A 14630-nucleotide genomic window follows, 5' to 3' on the forward strand; every position below is an offset into this window, starting at 1 on the left:
TGTGAAACCGGGTACGAAGATTAAGAATAACTCTCTAGCTTTATGTCTGGCTAATGCACAGAAAGCAAAAATCAGATAAATGACAATGTATTAGGGGACACGGTGTAGGATAAGGCAAAACACAGAAAAGTAGTAATTTTAATGTAAGCAAATATCAGATGACCAGCTGATCTGCAGAAACAAACTATCTAAAGCCAACAAGTCCTCTCAGAGGGAGCAAGGAAAACAACAAAACAAAAAACCCAAGTTATCAAGTCAACTCAGACTGATATTGCTAATATAAAAATATTTTGAGATATTTAAGAACAAATTAAGAGGAAAAATACTTATGTAAGGAAACACAAGAAGAAACAAGCGACAAGGCTGCATAAAGTTATCAAGGAGAGATTTTTGAGAGGATAACCAGATATATTTTTCCCAGACAAGAGTGTGCTGAAGATCAGTGTCCTTTCTCATCCCATAATGAATCTTTCACCCTACAAAAAAGGTTCAAATCCCATGTCTCTACATATATGACATATGCATTGTACCCCTTCTCCCATGTTCCCTGTCTTTTCATACATCCTAAGGCATGAAGTGAATTCTTTCAAGCTTTGGTGAAATAGGTCATCTCCATCCACTCAGAGACTCACAAGCAACTCAGAATCAGCTTATCATGGTATGATGATTCATACACTATAATTGGAGATCATGTCTGCCCATTGCTCATTGAACTATTTGATAGAGCTGTTCACTGAAAATTTTCCTGGCGAAAAAGATGATTACAACTCCTACAAGAGATTCAGAAAGTGGTAGGGTGAACATATGAACAAGTTTTAAGATGGAACTGGTACATTTATGAAAACATTTGGATGATACGGTCGCATGTTCTAGGAAGATAAAGAACTGTGTAATTTAGGAAGCTCTTCTGAGTTCAGTCTTCATGTGATCACCTCCAGAATTGACCCTCAGAGGTAGGTGAGGACATGTTTTACTTTTAAGAAGTTCAGCAGAACAGCTGCAGTTTTTCAACACTCAACAGACATCACTTCTGATGAGTGCTCATTGCCAGTGTAAGACTCTACTTCGACAGAACAGTTGCTTCTTTTCCTATCTGAAACTCTTCCTATCTTCCTCTAAGCCTATACCAACAATAAAGAAATCAGACTACAGGAATGAAAATAAAATACCGATTTCAAGAACGTGTATTTTCAATATTCTTTTTTTTTCCTAAGTGAATACTAACCACACACTGCTACCACATGACATTGTGTACTGCACATATTAAGCAATGAAGTGCTGTGAAAAGACAAATAGCTGATGATGCTTTTCATATTGCACATGTTGCAAGGAAGAGGTACTTTAGTAACTCAAACCGTCATTTGCTTTCTCGTGAGTCTTGCAGCGCTGTCCCAACATTCCTAGAGCAGCAGAACACTCACATGCCTCCATCTCCCCAGCAGGCCAGCAATGGAATACCCAGCTTAAAACAAAGCTTTTGCTTTGTGCAGAAACATTATGTTTTTCCAATTGTCCAAACACTTAATGATCGTGTGATTCTAATTTCAAGACTAATACTGGAAACACCATTAAGTTCATACTGTTTTCTACCCCTACTGTTTTGTAGCACTGACATTGTTAAGTCTCTTACAAGACTTAAGTGAGTATCAGTGTTACATCCACAGTTTTGCTCTTTCAAAACAACACAGGAAGGAAATGTTTACATGGATGAAAAGGAGGTAGAAGACAATCTAAAAGAAATATTAGTTTTAAAACTAATTGTGCAATTCACAGCAACCACTCTTCTTTCTTCCTACCAGCAGTACATTAGCTAACACCATCCACACTGTACCTTACCTCAGAGCTGCTTGGGATTTCTGATCCTGCAGTTGAAACGGTTTCACTTAAGGGTCCATTGCATTCTTCCCCTAAGGAACATGGAAAGAGAGATTCACATCAATACATTCCTTATTTTAAAATATTACTGTCTCTGAAAACGATGTGGACCTTGAAGGCATCAAACTACGAACAAGGAAAAGGTGGAAAATAATCCTCAGTCAATCTCCAAGAACAGTTATTTAAAGGGGAAAAAATGCTGCAAGACAATACACTCAGTCTGTCCTACCCTGGTGTAACTCTGCAGTCACAGAAACATATTTTTAACTGTGACAAACAAAAATCTGTTGCCATCATGTATCCTTCTTGTTTCAAATACCTGCTAGGTTGCTGTATAAGAGGGTCTCACGCCCAGAGCTTTGCTGCCTCAGTTATGAAAAGTCAATTACCTATGGGATTGCTTGCTAGACATTGAATTAGGGTGTGTTTTTTTGCTAAGGGGTTAATGATGCATAACCTCAAGATTACAGATGCCCACATAATGGAGACATGACAACAGATCAAGAATAGTAATATGAACCTAACTAAGCTTCTTGTTGTTTAAAAACAAAAACAACCCCAAAACAACAACCCAAACCAAAAGAAACTACCTTTATTTTAACAGCAGTGAACTCCAACATGACTTTCCCATAAATACAGTCACTTCACCAAGGACACTGTTACTTAAATGTTAATGTTAGGGAGGAAAATCATATTCAGTACCTTCAGAACCCTAAACTGTATTGAGACATCAGCTGGTTTTGTGCTTCTGAACTTACTCTGTCATTGGTTTCCTCTGGGGAACAACTCTGAGCCACCATCTCTCTGGTGATTAGACAGACACATCAGTCTCCTAAATCAGGCATCTAAATAACTTCCACCACCAGTGGAAAAGGATAAGCTGTTTTGAAAACAGCTCATCAAAATCTAGAGCAGGCATCTAATAATGGTGTCTCTTTCTTTCAAAAATGAGGATTCATCTTACTTCTCTCTCCATCAAGGAAGTACTGCTGAGTACAGGTTAGACTGGACAGACTGACTAACTGATCCATCTTAGACTGGACCACTGTCAAGACAACTACAATTAGATTATTCCTAGCAGAAACCAAACTTTTTTTTCTTTTTTTTTAACCTGCAAATATTTGATGCCAAAATTGTATCCAGGTAGGATATAAACTTGTTCTTTGAAAATAAATAATAAGCTACTTAAGTAGAGCTTGGGAGTATTTTGTTTCTTACGCTTTTTTTTCTTTCTCTAAGTTCACTTACAGAAAACGGTCTCTAATTTATAAGCTTACATACAATATAATGAGAAACTGGGCAATGGTACATAATGGTATGTAAAATATAATGAATAAGTTTCTGAATGCCACGACATTTAAAGCTGTTGCATGCTATTCTGCTAAAGCAAACTGCACCTCCAAAATCTGTACTAATAGCTACAATCTGAACGCTTGGGTTTTATTTATGCACTTGTAGAAAAGTGTCTCTGTGTGCTGATATGTGTGTAGAGACAGGTGTTAAGTCACCTCTAAAAAGTTAGTCTGAAAGTAAACAATGTGGGATCATTCTTTCTACCAAATATATCCCAAATGCTACAGGGACTACGCTGTAAGACAGAACATCAAACACAGAACAGCTCTGCAGCACAGAACTGAACTCAGTTCACCTCCCAACACAGTAAGAACATCCAACATATGCAGGACAAAGAAATGTTACATAATGGGAGAATATCTTGACTCAAAAACCAACAACTACCAAAGCAGTCACTTCAACTTACATGAGAAACTGTTTCTGTGAGAATGTTCTTAAGGAGAGGCTCTACCTTTGTACAGGGATGGCTCTAAGCTTATGCAAACTCAGCAGCTGCCCAGGATGAAAGAGCGGGAGCACCCCCAGCACGCTGTGCTGCCCGTGCTGCCCACAGCCCTGGGAGGCAGGTGGCTGCTGCAGATTTGGCCAAAGGTACAAGCCCAGGGCCCTGGAGCAGAAACCCAACCATTTTGTCACACAACCCTCCAGTCCCAGGCCACGAGCAGCCTGGGCACCTCGTCCCTGCAGCAGGAACGTTCAATTTGCCAGTGCTGCCAAGGGGACTTGAACTGATTCCATGGCGTATAACAGCCTTCGTATTTGGGGTTTTTTCTGGATTTTATCCTTTCTGTAGTTGTGAAAGTCTGACCTTAGGAAGAATTATAATTCAGAGTTCCACTTTTTAAATGCTTTCTCAATACTGTGGTTGATTACTTAGGCAACTTGTGCAAGGAAATTCTCTCTGACCCTGTGTTAAGGAGGGGTCTGAGACATACTGAAACTTGAAACCATGACACTGTTAAAAGCTTAACAAAAACCAATATTTATTACCAAGAGGTGGCCAACAAAACAAACAAACCAAAAGGGAGGAAGGAGGAGAGAAATAAGCCCCCAGCACAGCACACACACACACACCCCAGTTACCCAGCCATTGCCCATAAAGTTACCTCACCAACCTAGCATGCCTTTAATTACCCACAGCAGAAGCTGCATCCTTGGAGAGTCAGTAAGTCACAATCTGGCAGGCGTCCCTGCCAAAAGGCAACGTTGTCCTTGCTGTGAAGTTAACTCCCCCCAAGAAAGCACTGTCTGCTTTTTACACAATTAATTGAGTGGCCACCACCCCCCAGGCGTGGCCAGCACCGCCCAGCCCAAGGCCCTCAGTCCCACCCCCCGGTTATGTCAGTGCATCTCTTCTGCGCACGCGGGATAACTTTGGAAATCCCCTCACGCACGCGCAGAATGTGTTGGGGGTCTTTCTTAATTGAGTCTGGGGGCGAGCCTTCCTCATCCTCCTCCTCAATCTCTCCTTCAAGCAACCTTGGAGGACAACTGGTCAATCACAGAATACCAATTAAAACAGTTTATACAAGAAGCTCTCTTCAAGGACAACTTTCCCATTTATCAGTGCTTGTTTTCCCGTAACTTGGCAGGGAAAGAGCAAAGCTTTCACAGGTGGCAGGGCCAAACACAGACCAAAAGTATCAGCATAAATTCACCCTGGTACAGACCCACGTGAATAAATCTGAACAACCCTATAGAAGCACAAAAGAAAGTAAAAAGAAAATGCAAAACATACATTAACTGAGAAGTACGACAAACGTAATATGTTCACTCCCTGAAAAACACGTGAACAGATTCCTGAACAAGAGCAGCACAAGCAATGCACACCCAAGTCATGTAGGAAGGTGTAAAGGAGCCACATCCCAGAACCACAACAAGCACCAGGAACGGAAATGCCCAGTTAGTTCTTAACCAGGAGAGCTGCCCACAGATAGCCAACAATTGACTTGCAAATCACACTGCAAAAAGCCTGGCCCATAGGGGATATCAATGACTCATATTAACTGAAGTCTGATTTCCAAGAGGCTCCCAGCAGAAAAAAAAGGGACAGAGGACACAGACAAAAGGGAGGAAGGTGTAACATGGGTTAGTACAATACCTTCTGACTGTGATGGCTCGAACTTGGTGAGAATCGCAATGTCATCTTGAAAAGGAAAAAACACTTCAGTAAGAACCAGAAGTAAAATTCACTTTTAATATGAACCCATTTCATAATTCTCCTCTATCCTTTACAACAGTCACTATATCCAACAAAAGAATAAGCCCTAGCTGAAAGAAATGCCTCTTTCCCAATGTAACTGTTGTCTTCCACAGCCTTACAGTTCTTCACTCAGCTATTTGCAACTTCCTAAAGACGTGTGCCTTGGGATATTGCACGTTACTGGAAATAAGCAAGCTTCACATGGCCTGTAATTCTGCAGTATTAACATATGCTGTCTCAAACTACACCCAGCCACAGGGCAAACCTACTTAGAAACTTCTGGCTTGCCACCCCTAAGAATTACAGACCATTTCCACTGCAATTACAGACCTGAACGAGCAGAACAACAGTAATTCAAAACAGAAATCAACATTCAGTGCTGAAGACTGAAGAATATAATCAAGACTGATTTCACCTCTTAAAACATAAGGAGTTTACCCACCAAAAAAAGGTACTTTTATCAGTGCAATCTCACGATTTCTGCAACAAGCATGAAAAATGGCTTTTTGTGCAATTAAATGATTAGTCATTCTACAGTAGCTTAAATTTGTTTAAAGTGCCAGGTTGACTTTGTTTTTCTACAGGGCAAAACTGATAATTTAGGAAAAGACAAAAGTGTATATGTTCAATGCTATTGCAAAAAAGTAACAATGCCATTGTAAAACAATGCTTTTCATAGCCCCCTATTTTTCTGATAGCTGCAGCAAGGTGAGGGGCACCAAAAAATGAGCTGCCCATTCTGCAGGAGAAATGCAGCCTGTCACAGGCCATGCCCTGGTCACAACAGCGGTGCCTCAACTAGGCAAGCAAAAGGACCTGGACCACGGGACTTCTCACTCAACCTTTAGTGCACTTTTTGAGGAACGGTTTCAGCTTCTGGGACTCTCCCAGATGGAGCAGAAACACACTCTGGAGGACACTACAGGCCAGGTTCTGGTCTCCAAAACAGCAAGGAGAAGTCTACCCTGCTATGGGAAGAAGAGATTTTAGCAATACAGGCGTGGCTGGACTGTGCTACTTGTTCTTGAAAGCCAATGAAAAAGTCCTTGGCTTTTTAATTACTAGGACAGTCGTAGCCACAGATGTTGTAGCCCCTTTAACTGTACCTAATCAGCAATCTCCCTGGAAGATGACAATCCTTGTTACTTCAGCATCCCTCAGTAAGTTGGGGTCTGCTGGGTGATGGTAAATTAAAAAGCTTGGCTGATGATGCTGCACTGGAGGTACAGCTGGGCCCGCTGCAGCTGGTGTGTAGATCCTGCAGTGTGGCACAGCTCAGACTCTGCATCAGGAAAAAAGAGCAAGAGAAGACTTAAGTTTTCCTTTCCTCCAACTTCTATCACCCTGATTCATCTGCACCAAGCAGAGCTCTCGACAGATGTGCTCCTACCAGTAAAGATGTTTACAGATTAGATGCATCTAAAACCAAGTGGCAGCTGAATAGATATTTTTAAGGATCAAGATTTTGCTACTAAAACAAGAAAATCATCTGCATTTGCACACATAAGACCTCTGATAGAGCTATTCCAAAGGCAAAGTCAGAGACAGGATTCTCAGGCAGGCATTCATAAACTGCATTGTTCAGCAGCAATAAGACAGTATTACTGATGTCCTGCTCCTACTTTCAGTATTGTTTCCAAAATACTGCTTTCATTTATTTCCACTATTTTTCTTAGCCACAGTAACAGCATCCTTTTCAGCCAACAAAACCAAGGAGCTCAAAAGAGCTCTCAGAGCTTTGACACTGTTCTGCACCTCTGACACCTGTGGCATATTAGTTTATAAGCAAACATATCCCTAGAGCAAAATGTTGACGGTCCAGGTAAAATGAAAACCAAACAGATAAACCAACCAAACCCCTAACAAATCCTGAAACTTACACTGCAGCTGTTATGAGGTAGCTACTCCCTACTATGAAGAAAATTCCCAATACTCATCCTTAACAAGCAATGAAAAATAATTTTATTCCTAGATGTCTTGAAGTCACCATCTGAATAAACCCCTGCCATTATTCAATCACCTGGCCTCACTGACAGAAAGGAAAAATCAATTTAAAACATGCTTATTTATCACTAAGTCAACGTGCTATTTATAGTACTGTGTCCTTTGCTCCCAAATAATCACCATGGGATTACTGCTGTAGTGGAATCTACTCCATCTCATTTCCATCTTTGATAAGGGTCTGATTCAGCATTGCATCACTAATAAAAACATGTACTGAACAAAGACTTCTCCAGAAAAAGGTCACTCATTCCAAGCAAGCACCATAATCAGTACTGCCAAGTGCTTCCATATCTACAAAAAACACCTTCAAAATGACTAAATTTATTGTTGCATAGTGATCATATCCTCCCAGAGCTGGATGGTTGAGTTGCCATGGGGAACTGGAGACCCAACTTGCTGGCTCCTGAGCAAGGAAAATAGGGTTTTACTTCACGTGGCCTTGCCTGAAGAGTAATAACTTCACTGCTGAGCCAAAAGTTCAACGTCAAAATGATGTCTGAAGTGGTGGTTTATGCATGTGCAGAAATGCTACTAAAAATTCAAAACTATTTCTTGACAACGAAAACACTTTCAGTAAATCCAAGAAAGTTTACTGCAAACATTTTAAAAGAATTTTATTAGTCCCTTAAAAGAAAAGAAGACTGCATTCAAGCATAGGCTGCGTCATGGACATATAAATTTTCTGCACGTGCTTTATTACTAAACAAGCACTTTCCAGAAAACAGGCATTTATCAATGCATCAGAAGAAAAAGAAAAAGAAGCCTTTTCTATAGGGGAAATCTGTTCCTATCAATAAGAAAATCTCATTCAGCACTTGGAAAAAACACAAAGTCTTAGTCCTAGTCTCTACTACAGTAATTGGGTATTTTAAATCAGAACTCCACGTTTACCCTCGGCTGCTTCTCTTTTAAAGAACCACAAAATCACCTCCCCTTTTGATTGAAAGGCACCAGGATAACAAAAAAGGGGAAAAGAAAAAAAAAAAAGAAGTTGAGTAAAGCTGGTTTTAGCAAAAAAAGCACAAGCACAGTGTTGTAACACAGATCCTGAATGGCATTTACTGCAGCTAAGGCAACAACCATTACCATATTTTATGCACCACCATAGAAAAGACTTAAAGCACCTAGACCTTTAAGGTCATTCTGCAGAATGACACATGTAAACTGATTAACAGGTTCAAATGCAGTTAATAAAAGAAAGCCCAGACTAGAAATAGCTGGATAAAGCCAGGTATTTTTAAACTCTGCAGCATTTATATGCATGCAAGTAAGGGGGACTAGGATGACAAACAAACCTCAGCAGAGCAGGGTGGTAAAACACCAGACAGTATTCCTCAGCTTCATGTTATCCAGACATTTAGCTTCAGATGGCCAATTTAATCTCCAAATTTTTGACCCTTCTGGTCCTTATGCTCTACCTCATTCAATACTCTTGATTATGCTTCTAATGAAATGCATCATTGAGAATTTTGCTGGTATATCCATCATGTATCTCACTTTCTCATAATAAACAACATAAAAATACACCAGCATAGGAAGACTTTTTATAAACAAATTCAAGAATTGGAAGAATCAGTGTTTTTGTCCAAATTACTTTAAAGACAATGGAGTAACTCTGGAATTCCTAAACTGATTCCAGAGAGGAACAGTTCCTATCAGTCAAGAAAATGAGCACGGCAATGGACCAGGGCTTCCATCACTTGAAGTTTTTTATGTGAGCACCAGTCAATTAACAGAACTGAAGTAGGCAAAGGCATCCAACCACCAGTGGCCTCAAACCCACATCTGCTAGCCATTACTTGTTAGCATGGTATATTCTAGCATACTATAAATTGCAGAAATGCAGGCTTTCTGATTTCCTACCCAACAGTTAGGAAAACTTTGAATAAGAAACCACAGGACCCTCTCTAATTTAGGGCTAGTGCAGAAAATGAAAGGCCAACCATGTGCATCACAAGCCCTGCCCACATGGCTTGCTGGGGTTCTGCTACTTTGCCAAAGGCCTCAAATTTCATATTTACCCTTGGAAGCTGGGTAAAGAAGAGAATCACTTGGGATTTCCAGTTATAAGACTGCACTTCACACAAAGATATACTCACTTCATAAAAAAAACGTGTTTGGAACTTCACTACCTCATTGAGAATGGAGACAAGAACACCACAACTTTAACAGCCACAGGTTTCAATGAAAAACACACATCTCCATAGTATAATCCAAGTAGCCAAGTCCCAAACTAGAATCAGCTCCTGCCAAACACAGTGTTTAATGTAACACAAAATGTACTAATTGTTCCAACAAATACACAATGTTACATGGTGTGCCATCACACAATGTTTAACCTATAAATAATTCCTGACATGCTATTCAGCTTTGGTACACAGCAAACACCTCAAAATCCTTCCATAATTATGTTATAATTGCAAGAACTATCCCTAGAAATACAACACATGGATCTTCCTTGCCCTCTGTGCATTTGCACACACGCTCACATGAAAAGCTATCACCAAATATAATGAAATAACTGCTAGATAACAAAACACAACCCAGTAATTACACTGCTCTTTGCTTCCATCCCCACATCACAATAATAAACCTGTGGAAAAGTTCACTGCACTATTACCCTGCCTGTTAACATCTGACCACATTTTTACATCACCTTCCTAATTACATGTCTATGTTGGATGACTGTAAGTCTCCTCCACCTGCACATGCAGCTCATTAGTTTACAAATACTAAACAAGAAGACAACGGTACTGGGTTTAATGGGTTGGTTGTTTGAGATTTTTTTTTTACAAATTATCTGCCAACAGTTCTCAGCATAATTTTAAAAGCACCTTTTCAGTAGTGCTCTGATATCTTATCCTAGTGATTGCTTTTATCACAGTAATTATTAAGCCTTTGTACATAGAGGTTAAAGTGCACATCCTTTTTTATAGTAGTTATTTTCATTTGTGTAGGGAACGCCTCAGAGTAGCACAGTACACCAGGCAGTATCTTAATTGCAAACTGATGGAGAGGGAAACACTGAGAGAACATCACTTTGCCTTACACCAGAAGGGATTTTGGTGGCTTTCTTGGCATTCATTTGGCATTCACAGCCCAGAACGTCTGGCCCCAGCTGGAACCAAGCATTCCTCTAGGAACTGTTGTGAGGGAGAGACAGGTACAGATGATTTTTCTCTTGTTTTCTGAGCAAGAAGTTGTGGACCCCTTATTACATAGAGGCTAAAACACTTTCACCTGTGATGGTAGGACCATCAGTCAGTTCTGCACCCGAGGGATCTCAGAGGTCTTTTCCAACCTTATGATTCTATGAATCCAGCTGTATTTCCCAGCTTCCCAAAGTGTGGCCTAAACAACCCACAGAATTGCTACTGGGTTTAGATGGCACATGGGGGACTTAATCCCTCCTTTGCTTCTCACCAGGCTACAGGGAGTAAGTTTAAGCTCATATGCAGGGTTCTCACCTAAAATAAGTGTTTTCCAAGAGCAATTTTTCTTTTCTTTCTTTTTTTTTTTTAAAACTAACACAATCTTTGGAGAAAAGTCCATACTTAACAGCTGCAGCGGAATGGGCTTGATGTTCTCGTTTCCTCATTAAAAGCATCATACAACAATATGATGCAAGCTGTTCCCAAAAGCAAGTTTTCCTTCTACAGACAGGAGTTTTCTGCTACAAGGAGTTTTATCTTCCAATAACCAACCTGTATTTACGCTGTGCCCCCGCGGTGACTCATAGCAGCCAGCAAAGAAATTCCACTCAGAAACTACACATTGGTTGGCCTAAGAGTATTTTCTCCCCTGCCTTTTATATTCTGAACTATGTATAAATTTCTTGGAGCTTTTATTTCCTTACCTAGGAATAATCTTTCCAACAGCTTTCCCATTAACAAACCCCTTGGTTTAGCCCTGTGGGAACACGATATCCCGTTCAGCGTTTCCACAAATAGATCAGAAATTACTCCATACATTGCGCCAGTAATTAGAGACAGATGTAGTTTTGAACACAGGTCTGTATTTTATGTTACTAGTATGAATCATAATAATTCTGATCAAATAAGTGAAGTATCATCATCTATTAAATGATAGCAGTATTGGCCCTGAATGTTGAAGCATTACAAGATGCCAACACACTGGCACAAGCGCTGTTTGCAAGTCATACCAGTGGCTTTTTCTGATGTTTTTCCACCTTTCTCAGAGGGAACACAAGCAAGATGACAACCAAACTAAGTGAGCATTTGAATTTATACAGCTTAGAGCACTTCGAGTTCAAACCAGACTCCTGGAAGTTTCTGAAGAAGAGCCATGTGTATAAAGGCAGCATATTTCAAATCATGGCATGGAGCCAACTGCAAGTTTCCAGAAGATCCACAGTCTTGGGATATATCCCACAACACAGTTACTGTAGCAGTAAAGTGCTGGGGAAAAAAAAAAAACACTGAAAGGTAACAAAGACATAAATATTCCTAGCAACATAGTGTGGTCTTCTTCCTCTGATATTTACATTCCAATTTCACAAGTTCAGTTTTCTTAGAGTTTAATATTTGAGGTAAATGGCACACATCTTCTAACAGAATGCAAAATCACACACACAGAAGTGGAAGTTGTTACCTCACGCAGATTTAATTCAGCAGGAAGCCAGAAAACTTCCTTCCAGGTAGGAGTTGTGGCACACAAGCTCTGAACACAGACTCTGCAAGTTAAACTGCGTACCAGCAGCAGAAAGTTTTTCATCCCCACACCTGTCTACCAGCATTCAAGTTTAATGAAAAGCAGTAGTAAACCAGAATTAAATACACACACACTATCCAAATACAAATATATCTTTAAGGAAAATAAGTAGCAGATGTCTTCTCTTCTGCCTTATTCCTATTGACTCACATGGGCCCTGCTTATGCATATTAGACATGTACAGCCTCAGGAGGCTTTTCCTTAAAGGCACAAAGCAGATGTTTAGATCTGCAAGAAGTTCTGCTGGCAGTACATGCATACTATTAAATTTTCTGAGACATAATTTAATGAAGATTTTATTTTTTTAAAGCTTGAGAGATTTTTGGGCAACTAATTTACATAAACTTTAAAAAGACTACTCATATTCAATTTGTTTCTGTTTTAGAAAAGTGGTTAGTTAAAAAAAAATTAATTGAACTGTTACAAGATTTTGTCTGGACAGTTATGTGCTACTGTATGGTAAATCCTCCTTAACCATCCTTGTTCACTGAAATCCCTCAAATCTCCTTATATTCAATATTCATGACTAGAAAAAACCCACAAGGCACTCACGGGAAAACTGAATACTGTGTTTACAAACCTGACTTCATAGAATCATTCCCTAAATGGGAATATTTTGTGTGCTCTGTAAGTATTTTTTAGTCTCAAGTCACTTCAGAAGAACAACCCCTGGTTAGAGCAGTTCAGTTCTAGCACTTTTCATTGCTCACAGGCAGCGGGATGGGCAGTGACTCAGGCCTCCCCACATCCCCTTTGGAATAGCATTGCTGGCCAAGAGGCTGTAACACCCATCTGCTCCAGTTCCTAAGAAGCCTGCCAGCTCCACCAGGCTTTCTCAGAGAGGGCCAACCTTCGTCTGACACTTGCTGTGGATGCCTGCCTCCCCGCAGCTGGACACTGCTCCTTGCTGGCACTGCTAAGAGCTTCTTCTGGGTAATTTTCACAGTCAATGCCTGCCATCATATCTCTCTGAAACAAGACTGTCAAATATTTTGAAAAATCACGATGTGACACTAGTGCTGGGGGGTATTAACATATATTATGGCATTATACGTTTTGCTAAAACAGACAGCATAATTGAGCTTTGAGGGAGAACACATGACCCAAGAAGCCAACACTTGAGTTCCTTCCTGCTTTAAGATCTTCACTTCTAGGACTGATGGCAAAGCATTATTCCCCAAAAAAGAAATTTTTCCAGGTCAGCATTTTTATTTTGTTTTTAAATAACCACAGTCCCATGCTGAAAGCATCAACATGCTCTCTTACATCTCACTGTTGATTCACGTTGCCAGGTGAGGTGCTGATAAATACGCACTTGCGTCATGTTATTTTACAAAACCATTAATATGACCATATTTATTATAAGTAATGACATACCATACCGACATGAAGTGGAAACTGTAACCTGGCTATTGCAAAAGAAGTCAGGCCCTGACACAAACCCCACTGCCCAGCTGCTACTGTCACAGGGGCCCCATCCAAAGCTGAGGGGCACCAGCACGTCTGGGATGGGGCAGCGGGGGTGAGGGGCTGCTCCCACCTCTCCCACCTTCCAAGAGAGGGGTGACTCAGCCTGCTCTGAACCTTCTGGTAATGGCAACCTCAGCTCCTGGGAACCGGCACCTGATCCCAGCTGGTGCCTCGGGGGAGGATGAAAGTTTGCTGTCAGGCAGAGGGACTTGTGCATTTGCAGTGTGTTTTAGGATGAAAATCAAGGGGTTTCTCATCGTTCTGGGGAGGGTGCTGATGTAAGAACCTTTGCTTTCAAGGTTTACCTAGAGTTTATAAAGATCTAATCATACTTTGATCAGGCTCATGGAAAAGTGGCTCTGCTGCGCTCAGTGGAAGCCGGAGGATCAAAATCCGAGGCCAGAGGGGCCAGGAATCCCCCGGGATCAGCCCCATCTCACAGCCGCCGGCCTGCAGACCCCGGGGAGGAACCAGAGCGCCCCAAATCCCCCACGCCCCGCTCGCCCCGCGACGCCTCCGCGGGCCCCGAGTCACCCCCGGGCAGGAAGCTCAGCCCTGCCCTGCCCTGCCCGGCCCCGGGGGGCAGAGGCGGAACCGAGCAGCGACCCCCTCGCTCCCCCGCGCTCACCGTCCGCCGACAGCGACATCTCGATGAGGGTCTCATTGCCTCTCTTGCCCAAGCGGTTCATGGTGGCCGCCTTTCCTGCCCTCACCGGGAGCGGCCGAGGAGCGGAGGGGGTGACTCAGGGCTGGGCCGCCTCAATACATGCGCACTGCCCGCGGGGGCGGAGCGGGGCCGGGCGGGAACGGGGGGAGCAGCCCCGGCCGGGCGGCTCCGAGAGGGGCCGGGCCTCGCAGGAGGGTCGGCAAGCGCGGGGAGGTGGTGGCCCCGCACGGAACAAACCCCAAAAATCAGACCGTGTGCCTGAGAGCGGTGTTCATATACGTGGTGTGGGCTCGGCTCGTGTCCCTTCCCAGCGTCTTGTGCGCCCCC

At 41.9% G+C, this 14630-nt stretch overlaps 1 protein-coding gene across 2 annotated transcripts in view; it reads right to left on the reverse strand.

Annotated features, from left to right (window-relative positions):
• Nucleotides 1-14394, reverse strand: part of ANO5 (anoctamin 5) — a 52140-nt gene extending 37746 nt beyond the window's left edge. For both annotated transcript variants that reach the window (XM_027662202.1, XM_027662200.1), the window contains exons 1-2: nucleotides 14265-14394; nucleotides 1837-1907 (exon numbers count right to left, since the gene is read on the reverse strand). In XM_027662202.1, coding sequence (XP_027518003.1) covers nucleotides 1837-1907; nucleotides 14265-14325 — 132 coding nt within the window. In that variant the 5' untranslated portion in view covers nucleotides 14326-14394. The remainder of the gene's footprint in view (nucleotides 1-1836; nucleotides 1908-14264) is intronic.
• Nucleotides 14395-14630: the final 236 nt, after the last annotated feature.

Source organism: Corapipo altera, unplaced genomic scaffold (genome assembly GCF_003945725.1).
Source record: "Corapipo altera isolate COAL_440 unplaced genomic scaffold, ASM394572v1 RXGC01000072.1, whole genome shotgun sequence".
NCBI lineage: Eukaryota > Metazoa > Chordata > Aves > Passeriformes > Pipridae > Corapipo > Corapipo altera.